The sequence below is a fragment of the Limulus polyphemus genome, unplaced genomic scaffold (genome assembly GCF_000517525.1).
Source record: "Limulus polyphemus unplaced genomic scaffold, Limulus_polyphemus-2.1.2 Scaffold5, whole genome shotgun sequence".
NCBI classification, from domain to species: domain Eukaryota; kingdom Metazoa; phylum Arthropoda; class Merostomata; order Xiphosura; family Limulidae; genus Limulus; species Limulus polyphemus.
The window spans coordinates 707115-729361 of NW_013665615.1; the positions used below are offsets into that span (position 1 = coordinate 707115).

General features: G+C 32.8%; 1 protein-coding gene across 1 annotated transcript in view; it reads right to left on the reverse strand.

The window, feature by feature from the left end:
- LOC106474278 (sodium/potassium-transporting ATPase subunit beta-1-interacting protein 1-like) overlaps window positions 1-8441 on the reverse strand; it is a 32201-nt gene extending 23760 nt beyond the window's left edge. Inside the window, 6 exon segments of the mRNA XM_013934999.2 lie at window positions 3361-3439; window positions 4324-4384; window positions 6631-6828; window positions 7165-7245; window positions 8288-8329; window positions 8331-8441. Of these exon segments, the coding sequence (XP_013790453.1) occupies window positions 3361-3439; window positions 4324-4384; window positions 6631-6828; window positions 7165-7245; window positions 8288-8329; window positions 8331-8384 (515 nt within the window). The 5' untranslated portion in view covers window positions 8385-8441.
- Between the last annotated feature and the right edge of the window lie 13806 nt (window positions 8442-22247).

Below are 22247 nucleotides of genomic sequence, written 5' to 3' on the forward strand. Positions count from 1 at the left end.
AGTCACCATCCACGTCCAACTATCAACAGTCACCATCCACGTCCAACTAACAACAGTCACCATCCACGTCCAACTAACAACAGTCACCATCCACGTCCAACTAACAACAGTCACCATCCACGTCCAACTATCAAGAGCCACCATCCACGTCCAACTATCAAGAGCCACCATCCACGTCAAACTATCAACAGTCACCATCCACGTCAAACTATCAACAGTCACTATCCACGACAAACTATGAACAATCACTATATAAAACAATCTATCAACAATCACTATATAAGACAATCTATCAAAAATCACAATGCATGTCAAACTATCAACAATCACTATATAAGACAATCTATCAACAATCACAATGCATGTCAAACTATCAACAATCACTATATAAGACAATCTATCAACAATCACTATATAAGACAATCTATCAACAATCACAATGCATGTCAAACTATCAACAATCACTATATAAGACAATCTATCAACAATCACAATGCATGTCAAACTATCAACAATCACTATATTAGACAATCTATCAACAATCACTATATAAGACAATCTATCAACAATCACTATATAAGACAATCTATCAACAATCACAATGCATGTCAAACTATCAACAATCACTATATAAGACAAACTATCAACAGTCACCATCCACGTCGAACTATCAACAGTCACCATCCACGTCGAACTATCAACAGTCACCATCCACGTCGAACTATCAACAGTCACAATGCACGTCAAAAAATCAACAATCACTATCCACGTCAAACTATCAACAATCACTATCCACATCAAACTATCAACAATCCACGTCAAACTATCAACAATCACTATCCACATCAAACTATCAACAATCACTATCCACGTCAAACTATAAACCATCACTATCCACGTCAAACTATAAACCATCACTATATATTTCAAACTCAATAATCACAATGTGAAGCTATCAACAATTACTATATAAAACAAACTAGCAAGAATTACTATAAAACACAAACTACAAACAATAACTATATAAGAGAAACCATCAACAATCACTATATAAGACAAACTATCAACAGTCACCATCCACGTCGAACTATCAACAGTCACCATCCACGTCGAACTATCAACAGTCACCATCCACGTCGAACTATCAACAGTCACAATGCACGTCAAAAAATCAACAATCACTATCCACGTCAAACTATCAACAATCACTATCCACATCAAACTATCAACAATCACTATCCACATCAAACTATCAACAATCACTATCCACATCAAACTATCAACAATCACTATCCACGTCAAACTATAAACCATCACTATCCACGTCAAACTATAAACCATCACTATATATTTCAAACTCAATAATCACAATGTGAAGCTATCAACAATTACTATATAAAACAAACTAGCAAGAATTACTATAAAACACAAACTACAAACAATAACTATATAAGAGAAACCATCAACAATCACTATATATTTCAAACTCAATAATCACAATGTCAAGCTGTCAACAATTACTAAGACTAACTATCAACAATCACTATCCACGTCAAACTATCAACAATCTCTATCCACATCAAACTATCAACAATCACTATCCACGTCAAACTATAAACCATCACTATATATTTCAAACTCAATAATCACAATGTCAAGCTGTCAACAATTACTAAGACTAACTATCATCAATCACTATCCATGTCAAACTATCAACAGTCAAGATACACGTCAAACTATCAACAGTCAAGATACATGTCAAACTATCAACAGTCAAGATACACGTCAAACTATCAACAGTCAAGATACACGTCAACCTATGAACAGTCAAGATATATGTCAAACTATCAACAATCATTGTACAACTCAAACTATCAACAGTCACTATCCATGTCAAACTATCAACAGACAAAATATCAACAGTCACTATCCACATCAAATTATCAACAGTCACTATCCATGTTAAACTATCAACAGTCACAATTAAATTTAGAATAAAAGAAAGGCAAGCTACAACTCATAAAACAACACAGAAGTGATTCAGATAAGTTATAATAAAGATTCTTAAAAAATATACATCAGCTCAAATTAAAATGTAGGACAACCACATTTTTTTAAGATAAAGTTGGCAATGCAGTTAAAAACCATGGATCTCAAAAACATGTGTATGTTTTCTTTTTTAATATACCCAATCAAAATAGCACTGTCACAATGGATCAAGACAAGTCACTTTGTTAATTTTTTCAAAACATTTCAGCATGCATAATATACCACCCACACCTAGAGAAGCTGATATGCAAGTAATCATTCACAAGCCACAAATGGGTTTGAATCTTTGGTATGAGTCACTAACCTAAAATATGATAAAAAAGATAAAAAATTAGCTTCTCTTTTCATAAATTAAGTATAATTAAGGAAAAAAAACTCCTATCTAGATGAATCAGGAGCTTGGGCAGAGGAAACTGGGACTTCTAATGATTGCTCATACACTACTTACATGAATGTGATAGTATAGGCCAATCATTTCGATAACAGTGATAGGCCATCTTACAGTGATGCAAAGCTACAGGTATCTGCCTATCCTCGAAAGTTTGAAAAGAAGAGCACTTAATGGAACACAAGCTTTCCCAGGTGGAACCAAAGTTACATCCTCAACAAAAAAGTTTGGTATACATTGAGTTAAAAAAATCTAACGCAACTCTCTAACCTCATTTTCGTTACGAAACCTCAGTAATTTGGGCAAGGGCATTCAATTGCAACACAATACAACATCTTCCCTACTTCTCTAAAATTCAGGATCCTTATGGTAGCATATACCCTTTATATAGTCATTTAGTGTTATCTAGGTTTTGGTCTTTTTATCAGAAAAAACAACTTCATACTATTCTTTTTTTGTATAAAAATACATTGAAGTAGGTACAAAGGCATATTTTGGCACATGTTGTGTAAAATTACCACTGTGGCTAATTTGCATACTATAAGAATAAAAAATACAAAAGAAATGTCTGGAAATAAACTAAAAAATTAACTTCACACAGATTAACAGTGCAGAATCAACTATCCTGTTCTGAAAATTTCAGCATCAAAATGAGTCTCGTGGACCATAAGCAGATGCAGCGAAAGGCCCTCACCATTAAACATCATAAACCAGTAAAATGAAATGTAAAGAAGCCATAAAAGGAAAGCATACCAAAACCATCCATGTGGTGAGAATGTTTGTTTATTCTTTATGTCATAGTAACAATCATATGACAGAAAATGAGAGGGAGGTAAAAATAGATTAGAAACAATAAGTACACCATGCTGTTAGTTTAACAAAACAAGACAATATAAATAACAAACTAAACATTATTTACATACATGGGCTGGAGGTGCAAGTGAGAGGTCTTGTTGGGAGAATGATAGGCTGTGTAAGTGTCAAACCCACCAATGAAATCAACTAGAAAAGAGACAGAGAAGACAGAGAGTTAAAAACATAATTTCTTAGAAATCTGAACAGTTAGTGATTTTAAAATGAGTATCCCAATGCCAGATCAATATGAATCATTTCAGCGGTTAAGGAATAAAGTTACAATGTGCAAGACTAATGTTAAATTTAAAATTCCTAATTGACAGAAACTTCTTTTTTGAAATTAACAACAAATAGAATCCAAAATTTACATATCTTACAAGTAATATGCTGAGCTACCCAAAGATCTAAAACTGGCATCAGGGAAACCCTACAGTACAACCCTGCCTTTTTTAAATTTTCAAGAATGATTAAAACATTATACTGCATAAAACAACTAATTTTTCATAAACCACTAATTTATAAGACATTGCTAAGGAAAGTTTATTCTTCAAAATCCAAAATGGATAGTGAAACGTATTCTACAAAGTCTTTATCGTTATCTTTTTAAATTACTATTTTAAATTTTAGAATATCACTTTCCTAACTTTTAAGTTTCTTTCAAGAAATAAGATCTAATGATGATTGCAAATAAACCTTGATCTTGGAGAATATTTTCTTCTAATACTTTAGAAAGGTTAAGAATTGTACTTCTTAATGCCCTTTCAATCTTGCAAAAAAGTTATTTATGCCGTTAAATGTAACAGAATATAAATATCAGATTTCATGTTTATAGGAAAGAACTCTTTCTATCCAAATGCACACACAAGTTTCTTTGAAGCAGTGTTCTATCAGACTATCTTTTTATGCACTTTGATACTAGTAATTTGACTCAACAGAAAAAAAAAGAACACAGCAACTTTTACATCACTATGAATTTTTCAAAAGCAAAGTTAAGCACAGTAAAAAATTAATTTTCAAATTTCAGAACTTACAAGTATCATCCTCTTCTGTACAGAGCGTAAGAGTTGTAAGAGCTCCGACAAAACCTAGCACCTAAAATAAAAAGCATAAATGTATCAGCTCTTCATTCTTACTTAAGTTGGTTTAAGACATTCCTTTGCAAACACTTACCTTTAACAAAAATCACATTTAAGACTTTAACACATAATGTATATCAACAGACCAAATTCATCAGTACCAATTAAACTATATCATGACAATTTATCAGCATTTTTATGAATGTACTTTTTCTCAGTTTGATGCTCAACTAATGCCATCCTAAAACACTAAGAGTACTGCCTTTTCAATGTAAATGACTTTGATTTTTCATGCATAGACAGTGAAATGAGCAAAGTTGGAGATGTGTGCTCTTTACAGTTGAATCCAAGTTTAAATTCTCTGGCAACAATCAACAATACTTTGTTTGACAACAGCAAATGTGGTAAATATATCTTCACATGAATATTCATGTATTACTTGTACTCTTAAATGATAATGGAAGCAGAAGCTGCAAAACATTAAAACTATGCACTGCTCCTTCTTTGATGTTCTCAGTGGCTGCATTTTTACATCATTTCTGAATTGGTATAAAATATATGTATTAAGGTAGGAAGATTTTTTCATCCTCAGTTTCAAGTTATTTTAAGTAAATAAGTTGACCACAGATAAATCAAATATACCTATTTATATTCACTTTAGCATAATGAAATAGCATCTTACACTTTTAGGTTTTTACACAATTTATAAAAATGTGATATAGTTTTCTTCCAAATCAATATATCATCACCACATTATTTTCCAAGGAAACTTGTGCAGTTTGATTCTCTACTGTCAACACTATAATCTTATCTAGAAAAATGTACCTTACTTATATTATAATAAAAGGAAAAAAAAAAAAATGTGATGCATAATAAATAACACATAATGAGCTGTAGAAACTAAATATTCAAGATGGACAACAAAACTAAGCAGTGACCAGAACACAGATGTGACTGACATCACATTCCTTTCTGTCTCAACAGCATTTTTTAATAGTTTACATATTTTTCTTTAGTTACACATAATTCACTCTAATGAAGATTTTTTCATTTATACTAGAGTATCAATAATATCCATAATAATAAGTGTCAGCAAAAAATTCAACACATATATATATTCTATACAAAAACATTAGACATTTTTCTTAAAGCAAAAATATTTTCTATGAAGCTTATGAACTTTTTCACTATTGCACATAAAATCTTTACTTAAAACACTAAAACAAAAAACTGTTATATGCAGTAATGAATGCCTTTTTCAACCAAAATGTTTTACTATAATACTAGAACATAGTATGTCAATATAATAGAATTAGCAACTTTTTGAAGTTTATAAAAAATTGAACTTATTACTGAGAATGTCACAAACATTGGTTCAGCATATTTCATAAACTCTTATTTAAAATTTGCTTGTGCAATGGAATTAGCTTTCTATTGTTAAGACATTGAAATACAAAGAAGCTAAGTTGTAAAATTGTACAATAACAGAACAAGTTGTATCAATGATAATGTTGTTATTTACCAATCATAAAATACTGTCCTTTATACTTACTTTACCTGTTTGAATTCTTTAATATGGTTTCATATAAATATTACTCATAACAAAACTAGGTTCTTATTATATTCGTACCATGTTGCAAATATAACACATAATTGTGATGCGTCATATTCAGTCTGTTGTCAATTGTAACAACAAATTCATAGTCATCAACAGGAATTTACCCAATGTGAACAGTAATCATTCCCTGAAAATAAAGACTATTGACTATGCCCACATCTGTGTCCTTGTGGTATTCCACTATTCGATGTGGTCATATCAAAAATATATCAACACTTTCTCATCCCACCCATGAGCATCCGCACAGGCAGTCCACATATTCTGTCCCAAGTACACTACTTTTTGTGTGTACTGCTGGCTGCATTGTGTAATCACTGAGATTAGACACGTGTTATAAAACCTAACATGCATGACTATTGTAAAGCTAACGTATTTTGGAAGTTAGACAAGCCCATGTGTTAACATACTGTTTTATATTCTAGGACATAACTTTTGGACAAGTTGTATATTTTAGATGATTAAAATAAGGCTTTGGTTTAACAAATAAATAACATAGCTCTTTAAAAAATGTGACTTTAAAATGATAAAATGTTTTAAAATAAAACCTTAAACTGAAAATAAAATTTTGTGATACCAAAAAATTTAGGGAATTTTCCCAATTAACCTCTATTAAAAAACAACTTCAAAATGCTACTTTTTCTTACTGCTAAAAGGCACTGGATACCAGCTTGAATACATTCCACATAGTAGTATTCCAAAAGACAACCTTCAACAGAAATAGGTTTGGAAAATAAAACATGATTTTCTGTATTACGTGTGAAATTGTACATGGGCTGACAACCAATACCATTCACTTCCCACCAGCTCCTGCTTTCTGTTCCAATGTTTAAAATATCAGAATCCTGGTAAAAAGAATAGAAGTAAATATCACATAAGAAAAATTATAATATTAAGTAAAGCAAAATATTTAAGGTTTACAGAACCATGTGGCTACTAGTTTAAGTTCTGGCAAGCTAGAGCTAAATTATCACACTAATAGAATCTGAAACTTTATCTTTAGTACCCCCAAAAATGGATTCAGTGATAATATAAAATTAAGACTATTTTAATTTTATCATGTTTGAGCTTTGTTCAAAGAAGTAAGGACCACATACAAAATCATTTTAAGCTAATGTTGTTTTATTAAAACAATTAAACAAAAAAACCCCTCAAACTGAGATACTTGCATGGATACTCACCCTACTTAACATTCCTACTTCTAAATAAAAGCAAATGGTGAATATATTCCAACCCAGCCATATCCACATCCATACTGAGTACTGGGAAGAGAAATATATATATGCAAACAAAAGACAAAATATTAGAATATATTACTCACACTACAATAACAATAAATTACATCTTTACATATGAACATTCATGAATATAAATTTACAGTAGATTAAAGTAAAATAAACTTATCCAAATATCTGTTGATTATTATTATTATTATTGTCATCATAATTCTTATTACTTTCCATTAAAACATTGGTACAAGCTAATGTTAATGATACATCATAGATATTATAGATGGCATTTTTTACATTATGATTTTTTTTTACATTTATTTGATTTGATCTGCAATTAAATTTAGAATACTATCCTCATGAGTACTTTTTTTTTCTTATCATATTCAGCCATCTAACGTTGTTCACTACTAGGTATTATTTTTTCTCTCACGTTATCAACATTAAAGGTTTCTTCAATCTGACCAATCACTGTATCATACATGAACAAAACTAAACATTTTAAAATAAGCACCGCAAAGAGCTAATCAATTTAATGCATCACAGTAGAAATACATCAAAACTAGGAAAATTACTCCCAGGAAGAGCAGGCAAATGTATAAAATGTAATCCAGAACCCAAGAGCTTCAAGGGTCCTAAGCCATAACGGATGTGTCTGTGGCACACATTCCCTCACTTTGCTCAGTCAAATACCACCACCCTCCCATTTTTAATTTGCCTCCTGCTAATGAAGTACATGTAATGGAGATGGTACTCTTACTGACTTACATTCTGTATAAGTTTCTTTATTATTCTATAATAAGAAATATGACTTGTTAAATTATTCAACTATTTATTCATGACAAACACTAAAAACTCCAGTTTAGCTGTTTTAAGATAGATAGCAAATCCTGTACTGAAACAATCATCTTTAATTCTGAAAGTACAATGTTAGAAGTACAATACTGACATTGCAAATGTAAAGATATACTGTGTGTGTGTATATATATACACACAATACAAATTCTGGGTTAATTCATTTCTCAAAGTTCCCAAACTTATAGTTTAAATATAAATTTCATAAACTTGCACTCACCACTGTTAGATACTTAGGACGATAATGATAACCTCCAAAAAAAACCTAATATCACAGCTATAATGTGGAAGAAATTGCCTATAATGGGGGCCCACATGTACCCCAGAAAGTCAAAGACCTGACGTTGAATCGTAACAAGCTGAAAAAAAAAAATACATAGAATCATAAGTACAAAAACTACTACTGCTAAGTATAAAGATAAGTTGTAATGTAACAGCACACTGTATATCTTTCTTTACAAAAGTGCTGCATTCACTAATTCAAACAATTGTCTTGAAATAGCAACCACAGAAAAGCACAAAAAATTGAACTTTTTTAATTTGTCTATTCCAACAAATTTATATTCATTTTAACTTTAACTGTCGTTCTCTCTTAAGTAAATACAAATTATTCTTCTATCAAAATAACGTGATATCATAAAATCTAATGCACACAAAAAAATCCATCCTGAAGCTGAAAGCATCAGCTTGCATGTGTGCACTTGCAACTTTTTGTTATTCATTACACATATAAAACATGATGCAATGATAAAACTAAATCAAGATACAGTACATAATAAGTACGTATACTTAAGTATGCTAGATATGAAAGTTTGAGTATACACTATAAATTAATAACATGTACAGCTGTATTACAGATGCCATGTTAGATATACTCTACTGTTCATTTTAATTTTAACATGAGAATATAATTGAGTATATATTGTACTGTGCGAGCATAAAGGTAGGTTTTGTTTGTTTGTTTTTTAAAGATAGTTATGGCAAGATTGCTTACATAACTTTTTACAAATAATTTTTTGTGTAGTTCCATTATTGTGAATTGACGTCATGTTACTTGAACCTTCTGAATTTTTCTCATTGCTTTATGTGAGTATTGTTAGATCATAACATCCCGTTGTTTGTTGAAAGTTCTAGGCGACCAAGTTAGTGCAAGTAAGTAAGTTAGTGAAATCAAAAGTAAAACAAAGTTAGTGAGAGATATAGTAAAATAGATCTAGACCTTGTTTGTAAGTTTAGCTATAAAATGTGTATAGTGGCAACTTTTAAAGTGTAATAATTGCACACTGTACTGTAATAACGGAATAATTTGTTTCGTCAAAGGTTGTTCTAAAGTAATTAAACCCTGCCTGTATGGGCTTTCAAGAAAAGGAGACAATTATTTAAAGCTCTGTTTACAGCTGTGATAACCAACAGTTATAGTGGTGATTTTGAAGAGAGTTTCACAACTTGTATCACAACAACAGAGATAGAGAAGAAGAATTTGTCTTGTCATCTGGGTTCTAAAATAACTGAACTATCCTGTGTGGACTTTTGACATTAAAGAGAATTACTTAAAGCTCTGGATACAACTGTGGTAATCCACAGGGTAACATAAGTGAATTTATCACAGATTGTAATGTGACAACAGTGTAGAGAAGAATAATGCATCTTATGAATTGGGTTCTAAAGTAATTGAACCAACTTGTGTGGACTATTGACATTAAAGAGAATTACTTAAAGCTCTGGATACAACTGTGGTAATCCACAGGGTAACGTAAGTGAATTTATCACAGATTGTACTGTAATAACAGTGTAGAGGAGAATAATTTGTCTTGTGAATTGGGTTCTAAAGTAACTGAACCAACCTGTGTGGACTATTGATGAAAAAGATGATTATTTAAAACTCTAGATACAACTGTGGTGATTAACTGTGTAATGAAAATTTGTATATACATTTGACTTGTTTGGAATATATTATTTTAAAACAATTGAATTGTTTATTATTGAAATATACAAGTCACAGACACCTCCTGTAAAGAATCTGACCCACACACAAGTAAAAACCTGACATTGGGAAGCCAGCCAGGCCTATACAGTGGTAAACAGTGGTAGAAGAAGACGTGCATGACAGTGGAAATAGGCCTATATACACACAGCTGTAGTGGTGGCTAAAATATTGAAGAGTTCACAACCACACCATGTCAACTGACTTTGATAAATGGATGGAAAGAGGTGAGTGAATTCAGCTCAAAGATGGTGATCTACAAGAGTTTGTTAAACAACAGCATGACCTAAAGAGAGTAAGAAGAAAAGGAGAGAAAGGAAAGACTGGAACTACAGAGTATAATAGCACAAAATGAGATTGCCTTAGCTCATCAACAAAAAGACGAAGGACCCAAGAATAACAATGGTATCAGGGCCAGCCAACCCAAGCTGCCCAAATTTGATGAACAGAACGATGACATGGATGCTATCCTGGAAAGGTATGAAAGACTCACCCATGCTATCTGGAAAGGTATGAAAGACTCACCCAATGTCATAACTGAGACAAAGATAACTGATCAGTCTATCTCAGCCCACTTCTCACAGGAAAAATTCTCCAAGTGTATGCTGGCATGATGTCAGAAGATGCCATGAACTATGATAAGTTAAAAGTGGTCTTGCTGAAATACTATGAACTTACCAAAGAAGGTTTTCTTAGGAAATTCAGAGAAGTCAAACCTGACACTGGAGAAATTGTATTTCAGTTTGTGGCATGTCTACAGCAATTCTTTACCAGATGGACTGATATGGCCATGTGTGAAAATAGTTTTGAGACGCTGGCAAATCTAATAATATGTGAACAGTTCATGATCACTTGCTCCACTGACATGTCACTGTTCCTAAATGAGACAGCACCAAAATACATGGACAAGATGATCAAGCTGGTAGAACAGTATATGGAAGCCATGAAGGGAGTATAACAGGCAAATCCATGAATAAGCAGTTAAAGTCAAAACCAGCAGTGACTGACCAGAAGCAGGATGCCACCAAAAGTGACAAGAACTTAACAGACAAAAAAGAGAAGAGATGCTATGCTTCTTATAAAATACAGCATATTGCAAATGAGTGCAAGTCTGTCACAAACAAGCAACATCAGAAATTTCAACATAAAGCAGATGGAGCTACCTACAAGAAAAGAGTGACTATCACTACGAATGTTACTGCCAGAAGAAACATAATAGAGACAACACACACAATTCACCCCAAGAAGGAACTGCTATCTCCATAATCAAACAGTGCATGACTGATTGTCAGCTCAAGTTAGCAAACAGGTCAACAGTGCCAGTAGTGATTCGAACACGTGACAAACATCAAGAGGTGCCAACAAATCACAACATGCCAGTAGGTGAAGGCTATGTCAGCAACAGGAAAGCAAAGGTCCTACAAAACACTGAGTGTAGTAGTGCAGCAGTGAGAACTAGTCTAGTATCTCATGACCAAATGGAGGCAAGATACACCTATTTGTCCTGACTGAAGGAACAGTAAGAAAGTTTCCCAGAGCAAGAATAAAGGTGGACACTCCATACTATATGGGAGACCTTGAGTGTATGAAGGCATCCATCTACAACTTGGTGATTAGCAATATATCAGGCAATAGAAGTTTGGAGGATCCAGACAGAAAGAAGGCTGATGAAGCACCTGCAGTCACCACAAGATCTCAAGAGAAGAAGAGCAAGCAAGACTTCAAGCCCCCACAAGTCTCAAAATGTGACATCTTGAATGTAGGTTCAGGGGAACTGAAGGAAGCACAGAAGAAAGTTCCTTCACTACAGAAACTTTGGGACAATGCCTGGAAGAAAGACCAAATGGAAGAGGACCAAGAGAAAAGAGGATCAAACGGAAGCAGTGTAATGAATCTATCAAGGCAGTTCTACTGGGGAAGTTAAACAGATATAGTATCAACAGAATACTGGACACAATTGATGAATGTGGCTCACAAGTTGATTGTGGGAGGACATCTAGGAGGAAAGAAGATGGCAGACAGAATCATCAGTAACTTCCATTGCCCGGGTTTAATCGGAGATGTGACCAGATTCTGCAAGTCATGTGACATTTACCAAAAGACAATACCTAGAGATAAAATAGCCAAGGTGCCACTGATTGAGGTGCCTCTCATAGAAGATCCATTCAGGAAAGTAGCTGGGAACTTGATCAGATCACTAGTACTTGTTTCTGACAAGGACAATCAGTACGTGCTGACTATGTAACATATTATCCAGAAGCCATAGCATTGCCAAAGATAAAGACAAAAAGAGTAGCAGAAGCCCTCCTGGAAGTATTCTGCAGAATAAGCTTCCCAAAAGAAGTCTTGATTGACAAAAGGATCCAATTTACCTCAGAACTGATGCAAGAGGAGTGCAGACTCATCAGGACTAGGCAACTCTTTACCACCCCATACAACCCTAGATGTAATGGACATTGTGATAGAGTCAACAGTCTTAAAGAGTATGCTGAAGAAATGTGTCAGGAGAGACTACATGACTCGAACAAGTACTGCAGACAGTATTATTTGCTTACCAAGAAGTCTCACAAGCAAGTACAATATTTTCACCCTTTGATCTGCTGTATTGAAGAACAGTATGAGTTCCAATGCAGATATTGAAAGAGTTGTGGACAGAAGAAAAAGAGTCAGAAATGAGGAATACATACTAGTACATGCTAGACCTCAGAAACCAACTGAAGGAGACGTGTCACTCATTTGAGAGAGCCTGTATGCAGCTCAAGACAGAAGCACTTGTATGACAAGAAAGCCAAGGATCAACATTTCAAGGTTGGACAGAAGGTCTTAATTTTGCTACCCACAAATAACAACAAACTCACTCTGCAGTGGAAAGGACCTTTTCAGATGTAGGAAGTGGTCAACAGAATGGACTAAAAGGTAAAAGTGGATGGGAAGACAAAGATCTACCACACAAATCTGTTGAAGAGGTACTTGGAGAGGGAAGAAAACATAAGTGCAACTATTGAGGCACACATGAACATAGCAGGTGTGACTGTCATAGATGCAGAACCAGAAGACAGTGATTTGGTCACAGAAGATGAAGACCTACTAGACCTAAGACCACTGGATGGAAATGAAACATACAAGGACATCAACATCAATGAAGAACTCTGCAACTAACTCTACTTACAGCACAAACTAAAATTGACTGACTGACTAGTAATGTAGGTAAGTAAAAACTGTTGAGAGTGAGAACTACTCTGTGATCAAATGAGTGTCTGGCCATTATATTTGCCATCTGAAAGTTTCAGACCTCCCTCTAAGGGAAGGAGTTTATCATCCAAATGAACCATCAGCCCCTTGCATACATATAGAGATGCAAAATCAACAGTGCAAGAATCTGAAGTGGGCATTGTATCTAAAGAACTATCAGTTCTGCACTGAAGCCATCAAGGAGACTGAAAATTTTGGTGCAGACTGTATAAATAGATTTGGTGTATGAACTGAAAACAGTCTTTGTATGTAATATAAAAAATATTGTAAATATTTTACTTGAAGAGGGGCTTGTTGTTAGATATACACAACTGCTCATTTTAAGTTTAATATGAGAGTATTATTTAGTTTATATTGTGCAAGTGTTAAAGTTATTTTTCAAATGTGATAGTTATGGACAGTTTTGTTATATAACTGCTTATGAATCAATTTGTTGTGTAGTTCCATTATTGTGAGTTGACGTCACTTACTCGAACCTTCTAAATTTTTCTTATTGCTTTAAATAAGTATTGTTACATTTTAATGTGTAGTAGTTTGTATAAAGTTCTAGGCCTCAGTTGGGCAATATATAGGCAATCAAGTTAGTACAAGTAAGCTAGTGAAAGTAAGACAAAGTTAGTGAGAGATATAGTCGAATAAACCTACATAGTGTTTGTAAGTTTAGCCATAAAGTGTATAGTGATGACTTTTAAAGTGTAATAATCACAGATTGTATTATAACAACAGAATAGAGAAGAATAATTCATCTTGCCAATTGGGTTCTAAAGTAACTGAATCAGCTTGTGTGAACTTTTGATGAAAATAGACTATTATTTAAAAATCTGGATACACCTGTGATGGTTAACTGTGTAACAAACATTTACATATACATTTGACTGGTTTTGAATATATATTTTAAAACAAGTGGATTGAATGCTGTCTGTTTAATGTTGAAATTTATCGCCAACAAGTCACAGACACCTACTGTAATGAATCTGGCCCACACACATAAGTAAAAACTTAACACAGCATTTTTACATCAATATTTTCTTAACATTTATCTGATTTGAGCGGTGATTAAATTTACAATATCATACTCATAGCAGTTTATTTTCTAATTATATTAAGTCATCTAACTTTTTTTCATGACTGGTATTATTTTCTTCTATCATTTAATCAACATAAAAAGTTTCTTCAATCTGATCAACAACTGTATAATACATATATAGAGTTAAAAAATTTTAAGCAAGTACTGCAAATAGCTGATAAAGTAGGTGTAATACAGATGATACTCTTATTAATTTACATTTTGTATAAACTTCATTTTATTATACTGTAGTGAAAAATATGACTTGTTCACTTATTCAACTGATCATTACAAACACTAAAAATTCTAGTTTCAGTATGTAAATGTTCAATATATAATTCAAACGATTTACACTATAGCATCCTATAACATCAACAAAATCAATTCCTATTGGTATAATCTAAAACCTTTGATATTATATACTATGCTTTTTTTTTTCTAGTATCATTGTTTACTTTAGTAAGAAGCATGTATCAATAATGAAGTATTATTTACATTAATATTATTCTACAATTAATCTAGTGTACATGGGATCAGTCCAATGGACTAGCCCTGTATTGAAAAGGAATGTTGACTATAATTCTAAAGCTACTAAGTGTATCCATAAGAAAAGTGGCATGTTTTTAGTAAAGTGGACAAATTTGTTGTACACAAAAATCACATGTATTATCAGAGTATTTGTACTCAAGATATATCTATGAATTGATGACATCAGTATGACTGAGAAGTCATAGTGCAATAAGCTGATGTTCATGTGGATAATAGAAATATATTTGTCTATTATACAGTATACATATTGTATTTGCATAGCTTCTTTAACCTCTGAAATGCATATCTACAGTTTCTTATAGTATCCATATGTAACGAACCTGGTATTGACTGTCTTCTACCATGAACTGTCGTTATATCATGTAAGATAAAAGTTAACAATCTCTTGACATAAATAACTAATTACAAGCAAAATTCAGCTTAACTAAGTATAATAATCTACAATTCATCCAACCTGAATGTTGTAATTTTCCAACACTGAAAATGTATTTCCGATAGATTCTTACTTTTGCTCAGAAAAATAGCTTTTTTTTCACTTGTGCTGCCTTATATGTGCAAAATTTTCAGTTGTCACTAGCCTTGATGCTCCCACCTACCCTCACATGTTTACACGTGGTATAGCTGCATTGTAGCATACAACAATCTTCCACTAACACAACCTCCTAGCATAGCTGATTCCCTCTATACTATAGAGCACTTTCATCACTTTGAGATTAGGCAACATAATGCACCAGGAGTGGAATGGATGAGTGAAAAGTGTGAAAGGAGATAAATATCTTTTGGAAAGACATTTTCAGTGTAGGAAAATGTTAACTTATTATACAATACCGTACCTCCTCTCACATAATAGCTAGAATCCCACACTGAAATGGTGGAGGGTATGGTGCAAAAGTTACCTACATGTGAACTCTTCAGAAGGCACCTAAAGAAATCCCATGGAGTGTAATACCTTAATGTATCAGGCTACACCCATGGTAAGACCACACCAGGTATACTCTTTGTCTATTGTAATGATATGTTCTGCTAAATCGGAAAAAAAAAAGATGGACATCCAATCTGTAAGTGGACACACCAGATGGTGCAGAGTGGGTAGAGTGCATCAAACTGTATACAGTGGGTCAACTCCAGTCCAAAACCAGGCAGCATCTGGTTTGTTTTTTTCTGATCCATGGTAGGAAGATGGTATTCACCTCAAGCTTAGGAATCACAAGGGAAAATCAACTTTTGTTCTGACAACCAAGGCAGGGCACATGTATGCAGACCCAGTACACAGTATGCAGACCTGACATCCAAGAAACTATAGGAAGATGAAACTATGACTGGTCAACTCCAGTCCAAAACGTGACAGCATCAAGAATTTTTTGTCCAGTCTGCAGTGAGAGAAGAGCCCCTACCAACCACATATGTGAGGACTTATGTTGGCTGGTCCTATTCCAATCCAACACCAGACTACCCAGGAGAGACTACCTAGGCAGAGATAGGAAGGCATAAATCCAGCAAAAGGGGCGACCTGCACGTGGAAAAACCAGGTGGCATCAGGAATATATTGTCCATTCCACAGTAGGAGAAGAGTACTCACCATCTACACCTACAAAACACAAACATCCTACTCTCAACTAAGTCGAGGCTTTCACACTCAGGAGGAAGCCTCAACGGTTACCACCCCAATAGCTAGGAACTGACAAGTGGTGAGGAAAATGCACCATTTTCTCTGATAGATATTCAAGGAAAAGGAGTGGACCAAATGGTACAAAAGGGAGGCTACTCTTGTAGAGAGTCCGGATCATCTCGCAAAGAACTGGTCAAAATCCACTGGGAGCATAACCACTGAAAAACTTGAAGAGCAAGAGACCAATTCATAGGTTGAATTTTGTCTGGATGAGATAAGATCCATTACAAGACTCAGAGCACCTGGGATATGACAAGCAAGAAAGCAAACTTGCTGAGACTGGGCCCAGAAAAGGAGATCCAACACTCAAAAACAAAGCAAATATGAATGGATGCCCCCCTTGTTGATTGACATAAGAGACAATGGTTTAATTATCAAAATGTTGAAAAACACCCCCCAAATGGATCAGATACTGTGTGGAGTTGAAACAGAACTTCTTCAGCTTGACTGGCCACTACACACAAGCAGCCTCCTGTAGGAGGAAATGTGCATGAGTAAGAAAGGCTTGTTGGGATGGAGCTAAAGGTAGCAAGTCATCCAAAGGTGTAGCACGAGACTGCACTGCAAAGGAAGGAAGTGGGAACAGGTTATCCAAATCCTCATCATCCTGACCTGATTCACCTGGGAACAGGATATCTGGCCAAGTTTCTGGATACACAGCAGGCTGCATGAGAATTTCCAATTCAAAACATACCACTGCTGATAACTCCTCAGCAGAAAATATGGATCCAGCAGCCACAGAAATAGCAGGTGGATCAGCAGTGGCCAGATTCACAACTTAAGTCATTGTAGTGACAAGTAAACACAAATGAAATGACAACATACTACATTGTCAAAACACAATAAAGTTAACTGGAAATTGCACACACAAAAATGAAAAATGCAGAGCAAATTTTGTGCATGAATGCACACTGGAATACCAAATCATGAAGTTGTGAAAGTACAGTAGAGAGGGAGTCAGTTGGTGGAGGGTTGTTGCATGCTACAGCACAGCTATACCATGAGTAAACAAGTGAAGGAAGGTAGGAGTATCAACACTAGTGGCAAAAAAACTTTGTGCATATAGAGAGCAGCACAAGTCAAGAAAAGCTACTATGTGAGAGGAGGTAAAGCATTGTATTGAAATGAATAGCTGAGAACTTTGACATTGAATATATAATACCATTCTGAATAGCACTCAGTATCGTGTCATGCACACATCTGCCCCCACCCATACACATAGGGTTGAAAATACAATAATATGTAGTTTAAATTTGTTACAATACTATATGAAACAAAACTGATATGATTTTTCTTTTTCAAATTCAACTAATGAATTTCAGTAAGTTCAAAAATTAAATTACCTGATTGAGCAATAACTAGATATAATGGCACTCAACCAAAATGACCATACTTGTTTTGTCAACAAAATAATAACACCAGTGATATTTTTTTTAACACGTGCAAATTTTGAAAAGAACAGCTATATTGTTAGTTTATTTATAAATTAATGTAACTTCAAAATGCACAACTCAAGAAAAAGTACAACAAATAATCATGTACAAAGATTAACAGCTGTGCTCTTATAGTGACTAGTCTCGTGTAACAAAACACAAAGCTGAATAACAATGTTACTAATTAATGTCCTACTAAGACCTTAGTATACACTAATAATTAGAATAAAAACAGTGTAAATACCTTTCTCTTTACATAAACCTTAATAACCAAAAATTATCAAAAAATATCAGTAAAAATCTCTATTTATTACTTTACATATGTGTTTAGAAAATACATATCCCCCAAGAAAACCAAAGGCTCCAAGTTGCTACATAATTTAGACACATTAAAGTAATAACTACATTTAATACATGGTTTTCATGAAATTTTGTATAATTCATATAACATGCATAAAATGATCATTTAAACAAAACAATGAATACATAAGTGCTGGCATTTATTTTACTGAACCTGCAGTAAATGTACATCTATAAAAGGCTTTCTTTGCTTAAGATTAAAGTAAATATGTGTACTTCACATTTTTACACCTTTGTGGCATGATCAATAAGTTCTTTTCATAACCTACACACACACTTACATATCATATAGTAATTATTAAGGGCCACTTTATAACACCCATTACAAAGCTTACCATTTTCTGTTTGATTATGGTAACTGTTTCAGCAAACATTTTAAATCAATATCTAGTTTCAAATTTTAAAACACAGAGCATAAATACATGTATAATATATATATTAAATTCAGCATAACTTTATTGCTACCATAGTTTTGCAAGTAAAGACATAATCAGGAACATATTGTCTGTATCTAATGATGAAAGCATAGTAGTAATAAATGAAATATTCATGAAACGTACAATTGTCTTTTTCCTCAATACAACATAAATAAGCAAATACAAATCCTTATTTTGGGTCTTCATAATTTAATCTTATTTTGACCATTATAGATAAACATAACTTGAGGGCAAAACTGTAAAATATGAATATCATGTATTACTCCTATCCAAAAATAATGTTGCTTCGAAAATTACTGGATATCTTAAACTAAAGTGAAGTGCTTGTGAAATAACAAAATAGGGTAGTCATATACTTATGCATACATGTACGTATGTGTGAGTGTTATATACATGTAAAAAATGAAAATATTAAATACATACAAGCAAGTCAACTCTAGCTTCATATTGTGGCCCATCAGTAAACTATTCTGAATAACATAAAAAAAGGGGTTGTTCATTAAAAAAAGTAAATGTATTTTCATATTTTATAAACTTTATGTGTGCTTCAGTTTGATTTAACAGGATTCTATTATGTAGTAACAAACAACTACCAAATCAACCAGCAAGATTTCAACTCACTGGTCTAATGTACCTAGATTCATAGGTCTTGTCAAACACTAATTTTCAACTATAAATTTTGTCAAACTTGTACAATATTTTTTTTATTCTTCTCATGGTTGATCAAAAGTTCATAAAAATACCACATAAACAACAGAAAATATGCAATACAGCTTTACACCTTGGACTCAATTAGTCAAATTTCCTATCCAGTTTCCCTACTGATACAGAATTGTCACAAATGGCTGTAACAGAAAAAATTGGGTCAGGATCTTGTGTTCAATGTTGAATAAAGTAAGATATAACTCTTAACCTATATAAGAAATTCTTATACAAATCACCACTGATGTTCCCTCTTCAATTTAACAGCATTCTCATTAAGGATCTACTCTCAGGGTTTTCACTAATTTTTTCAAGTCAACTGACAAAGATGATAGATATAAATACCACTCTGATTTATAAATAAACATCATGAATATACATAAGAAATACAGTACTTCTCAATCAAATGATAAAAACAGAATTCTGACACAATGAATCCTTGTTTCATATATCTCAGTACATATTTACATTGAATATATACACATACAAGCAGAATATTTTCTTAGTTATATGTTTATGTTAATCCTTCAATGTTAATTCTTCTCCAGTTAATGGAAAATCAAATATCAATCACTTTCTTACCGATGTAAATTCATTATGATGCCACCGAGGGAATTGGAACAGAAATGCAAAACATTCTATACTACAACATAAAAATTGCTTCATTTGCTTGATACTATTTGAGACATACTACAGGTACCATAAACATAATCATTACCTAAGATGACCAAAGAAATGATTATTTTACATTAATAAGATAATACTTTGATATGTGTACAATTTGCTGAGTTATAATTGTAAAATGTTTTATTCATCATGTTCATATTCACTCAAACTGCTAATAAAAGCTTGTAAAATCTATACCAAAGAGATTAAACAAAATGTGCAGAATTTGGAATGTATATTTATAATTTTAAAAACTGCATAAAAAGGTTACTCTTTACTAACTTTTCTTGTATACCTATGCAAGCATATAAACTAAGAAAAACTAATGGTGTTCTAAACCTGAAAGTATTAAATGAATTTTCTTTCAGTGAACCTAATGCATGTTATACTACCTAACTCCAAATATACATTATGACTAATTTGTGTACTTTTGAATTCAAACACACATGAAATGCTGCTTCAAAATCAAGTTTTGAAAACCACAGAGCAACCGATTAAAACTACATACAAAGCTTAATTATTTTAAGGGCAGGTGTGGCAGGCATACATTTTCAGTTCTTATATATCTATTAAAAATCACAATTATATAAATAACTTTAAATGGCCTGCCATAATCAAAAAAGTTTAAACAGTATAATTCCTACAAGCTATATTCAACAAGACTATGTAGTCTATAAGTAAAACCATGAATGCATAATTACCTGGCTTTCAAATTTTTTCACCATTGACTAATATCACAAAGCATGGTAGTGCTTAGTAGGGATGAGCTGGGCAAATATTGCCATCACATATTATGTATTGCTCATCATAGTCTCAAATCTCTCTTATAACAATGTAAGAGACTTATAAACACCAAACTTAGGTTTTAAAAAGCTATTAAGACCTTCAGTTTAGCCAAAAACATTTCTAATGTAGAGAATTGGCAAGTAGTGTAACAGCCAAATGTTCCACTCATTATTCTTATTGTGGCATCAGAAGGGCTAGTTCACTAATGCTTCATGTTGTTGCAATGATATACCCACCAAAATACTGTATTTTAACTTGGGGAGTGCAGAAGCAGTATAGCATTTCACTAACTTTAACACATGATGTCCATCAAGACAAACTGCTGCTTCTCATAGCAACTATCATTCATTAAAACATAGAGGGGAAACAAGTAACAAAAAAAAATTAAAAACAATAGGGATAATGTAGGTATTTTTTTATGGTTTTGTATATTCATCCCTACCTTGTTTCTGTACTTTTTGGCATTGCCATCCCTACATCAAACTTTTTTTTTTCAAAATTTCTTTTATTACTTGTACATAATAAATGTATTTGTATGCAAATTTATTAAATTATGCCACAGTATTAGCACAGTTAAAATTCATATTACTAATTTCAGACAATTAAAAACAATATGAAATTCTTATGTTACATTTTTAGATACTAGATGCCAACATATGCTAACAATGTTAGAGAAAATAAAGAATTTATACATGAAATAAAACTCTTGAAGAATTTTTACATAGATGTGGGAAGAGGCCTCACCACACAACTCAAATAATGATTAAATACAACAGTTGTTATTTCTTATCAAATAAGCAACGGAACATAATTGCATACAAGCATATATACAAAATTTAAATGGTGTACACAAACGTTTTCATTCTTTTTTATTGAAAGTATCACGATATAAACTATTAAGAAAATATCATAAAATAAGCACAAGGCGTAATATTTTAACACTGTTTTCATTTACATTCATAATAGCTAGAAATGGAAGTTACACTTAAAAATGACTGTCCTTTGTAGTGTAACCTAAAAGAAGTTGTTTGTAATGACTCAAAAACTTTCTGCCTGAATATTTCTATGCATTTGATAGAAACTATACATTGGAGTAAACAGAAAATACATAAGTAAATTTTTAGCTTTATAGATATAAAAATAATTACAGATGCTATAAATTATAAGTAGATCCCTTGAATTATTTAGTGGCAAGTTACATAGATGTATTACATCATTTACATATAATTGAGATTGTTAATAAAAAGACAGTGTTTATTACAAATAGATGGCATAA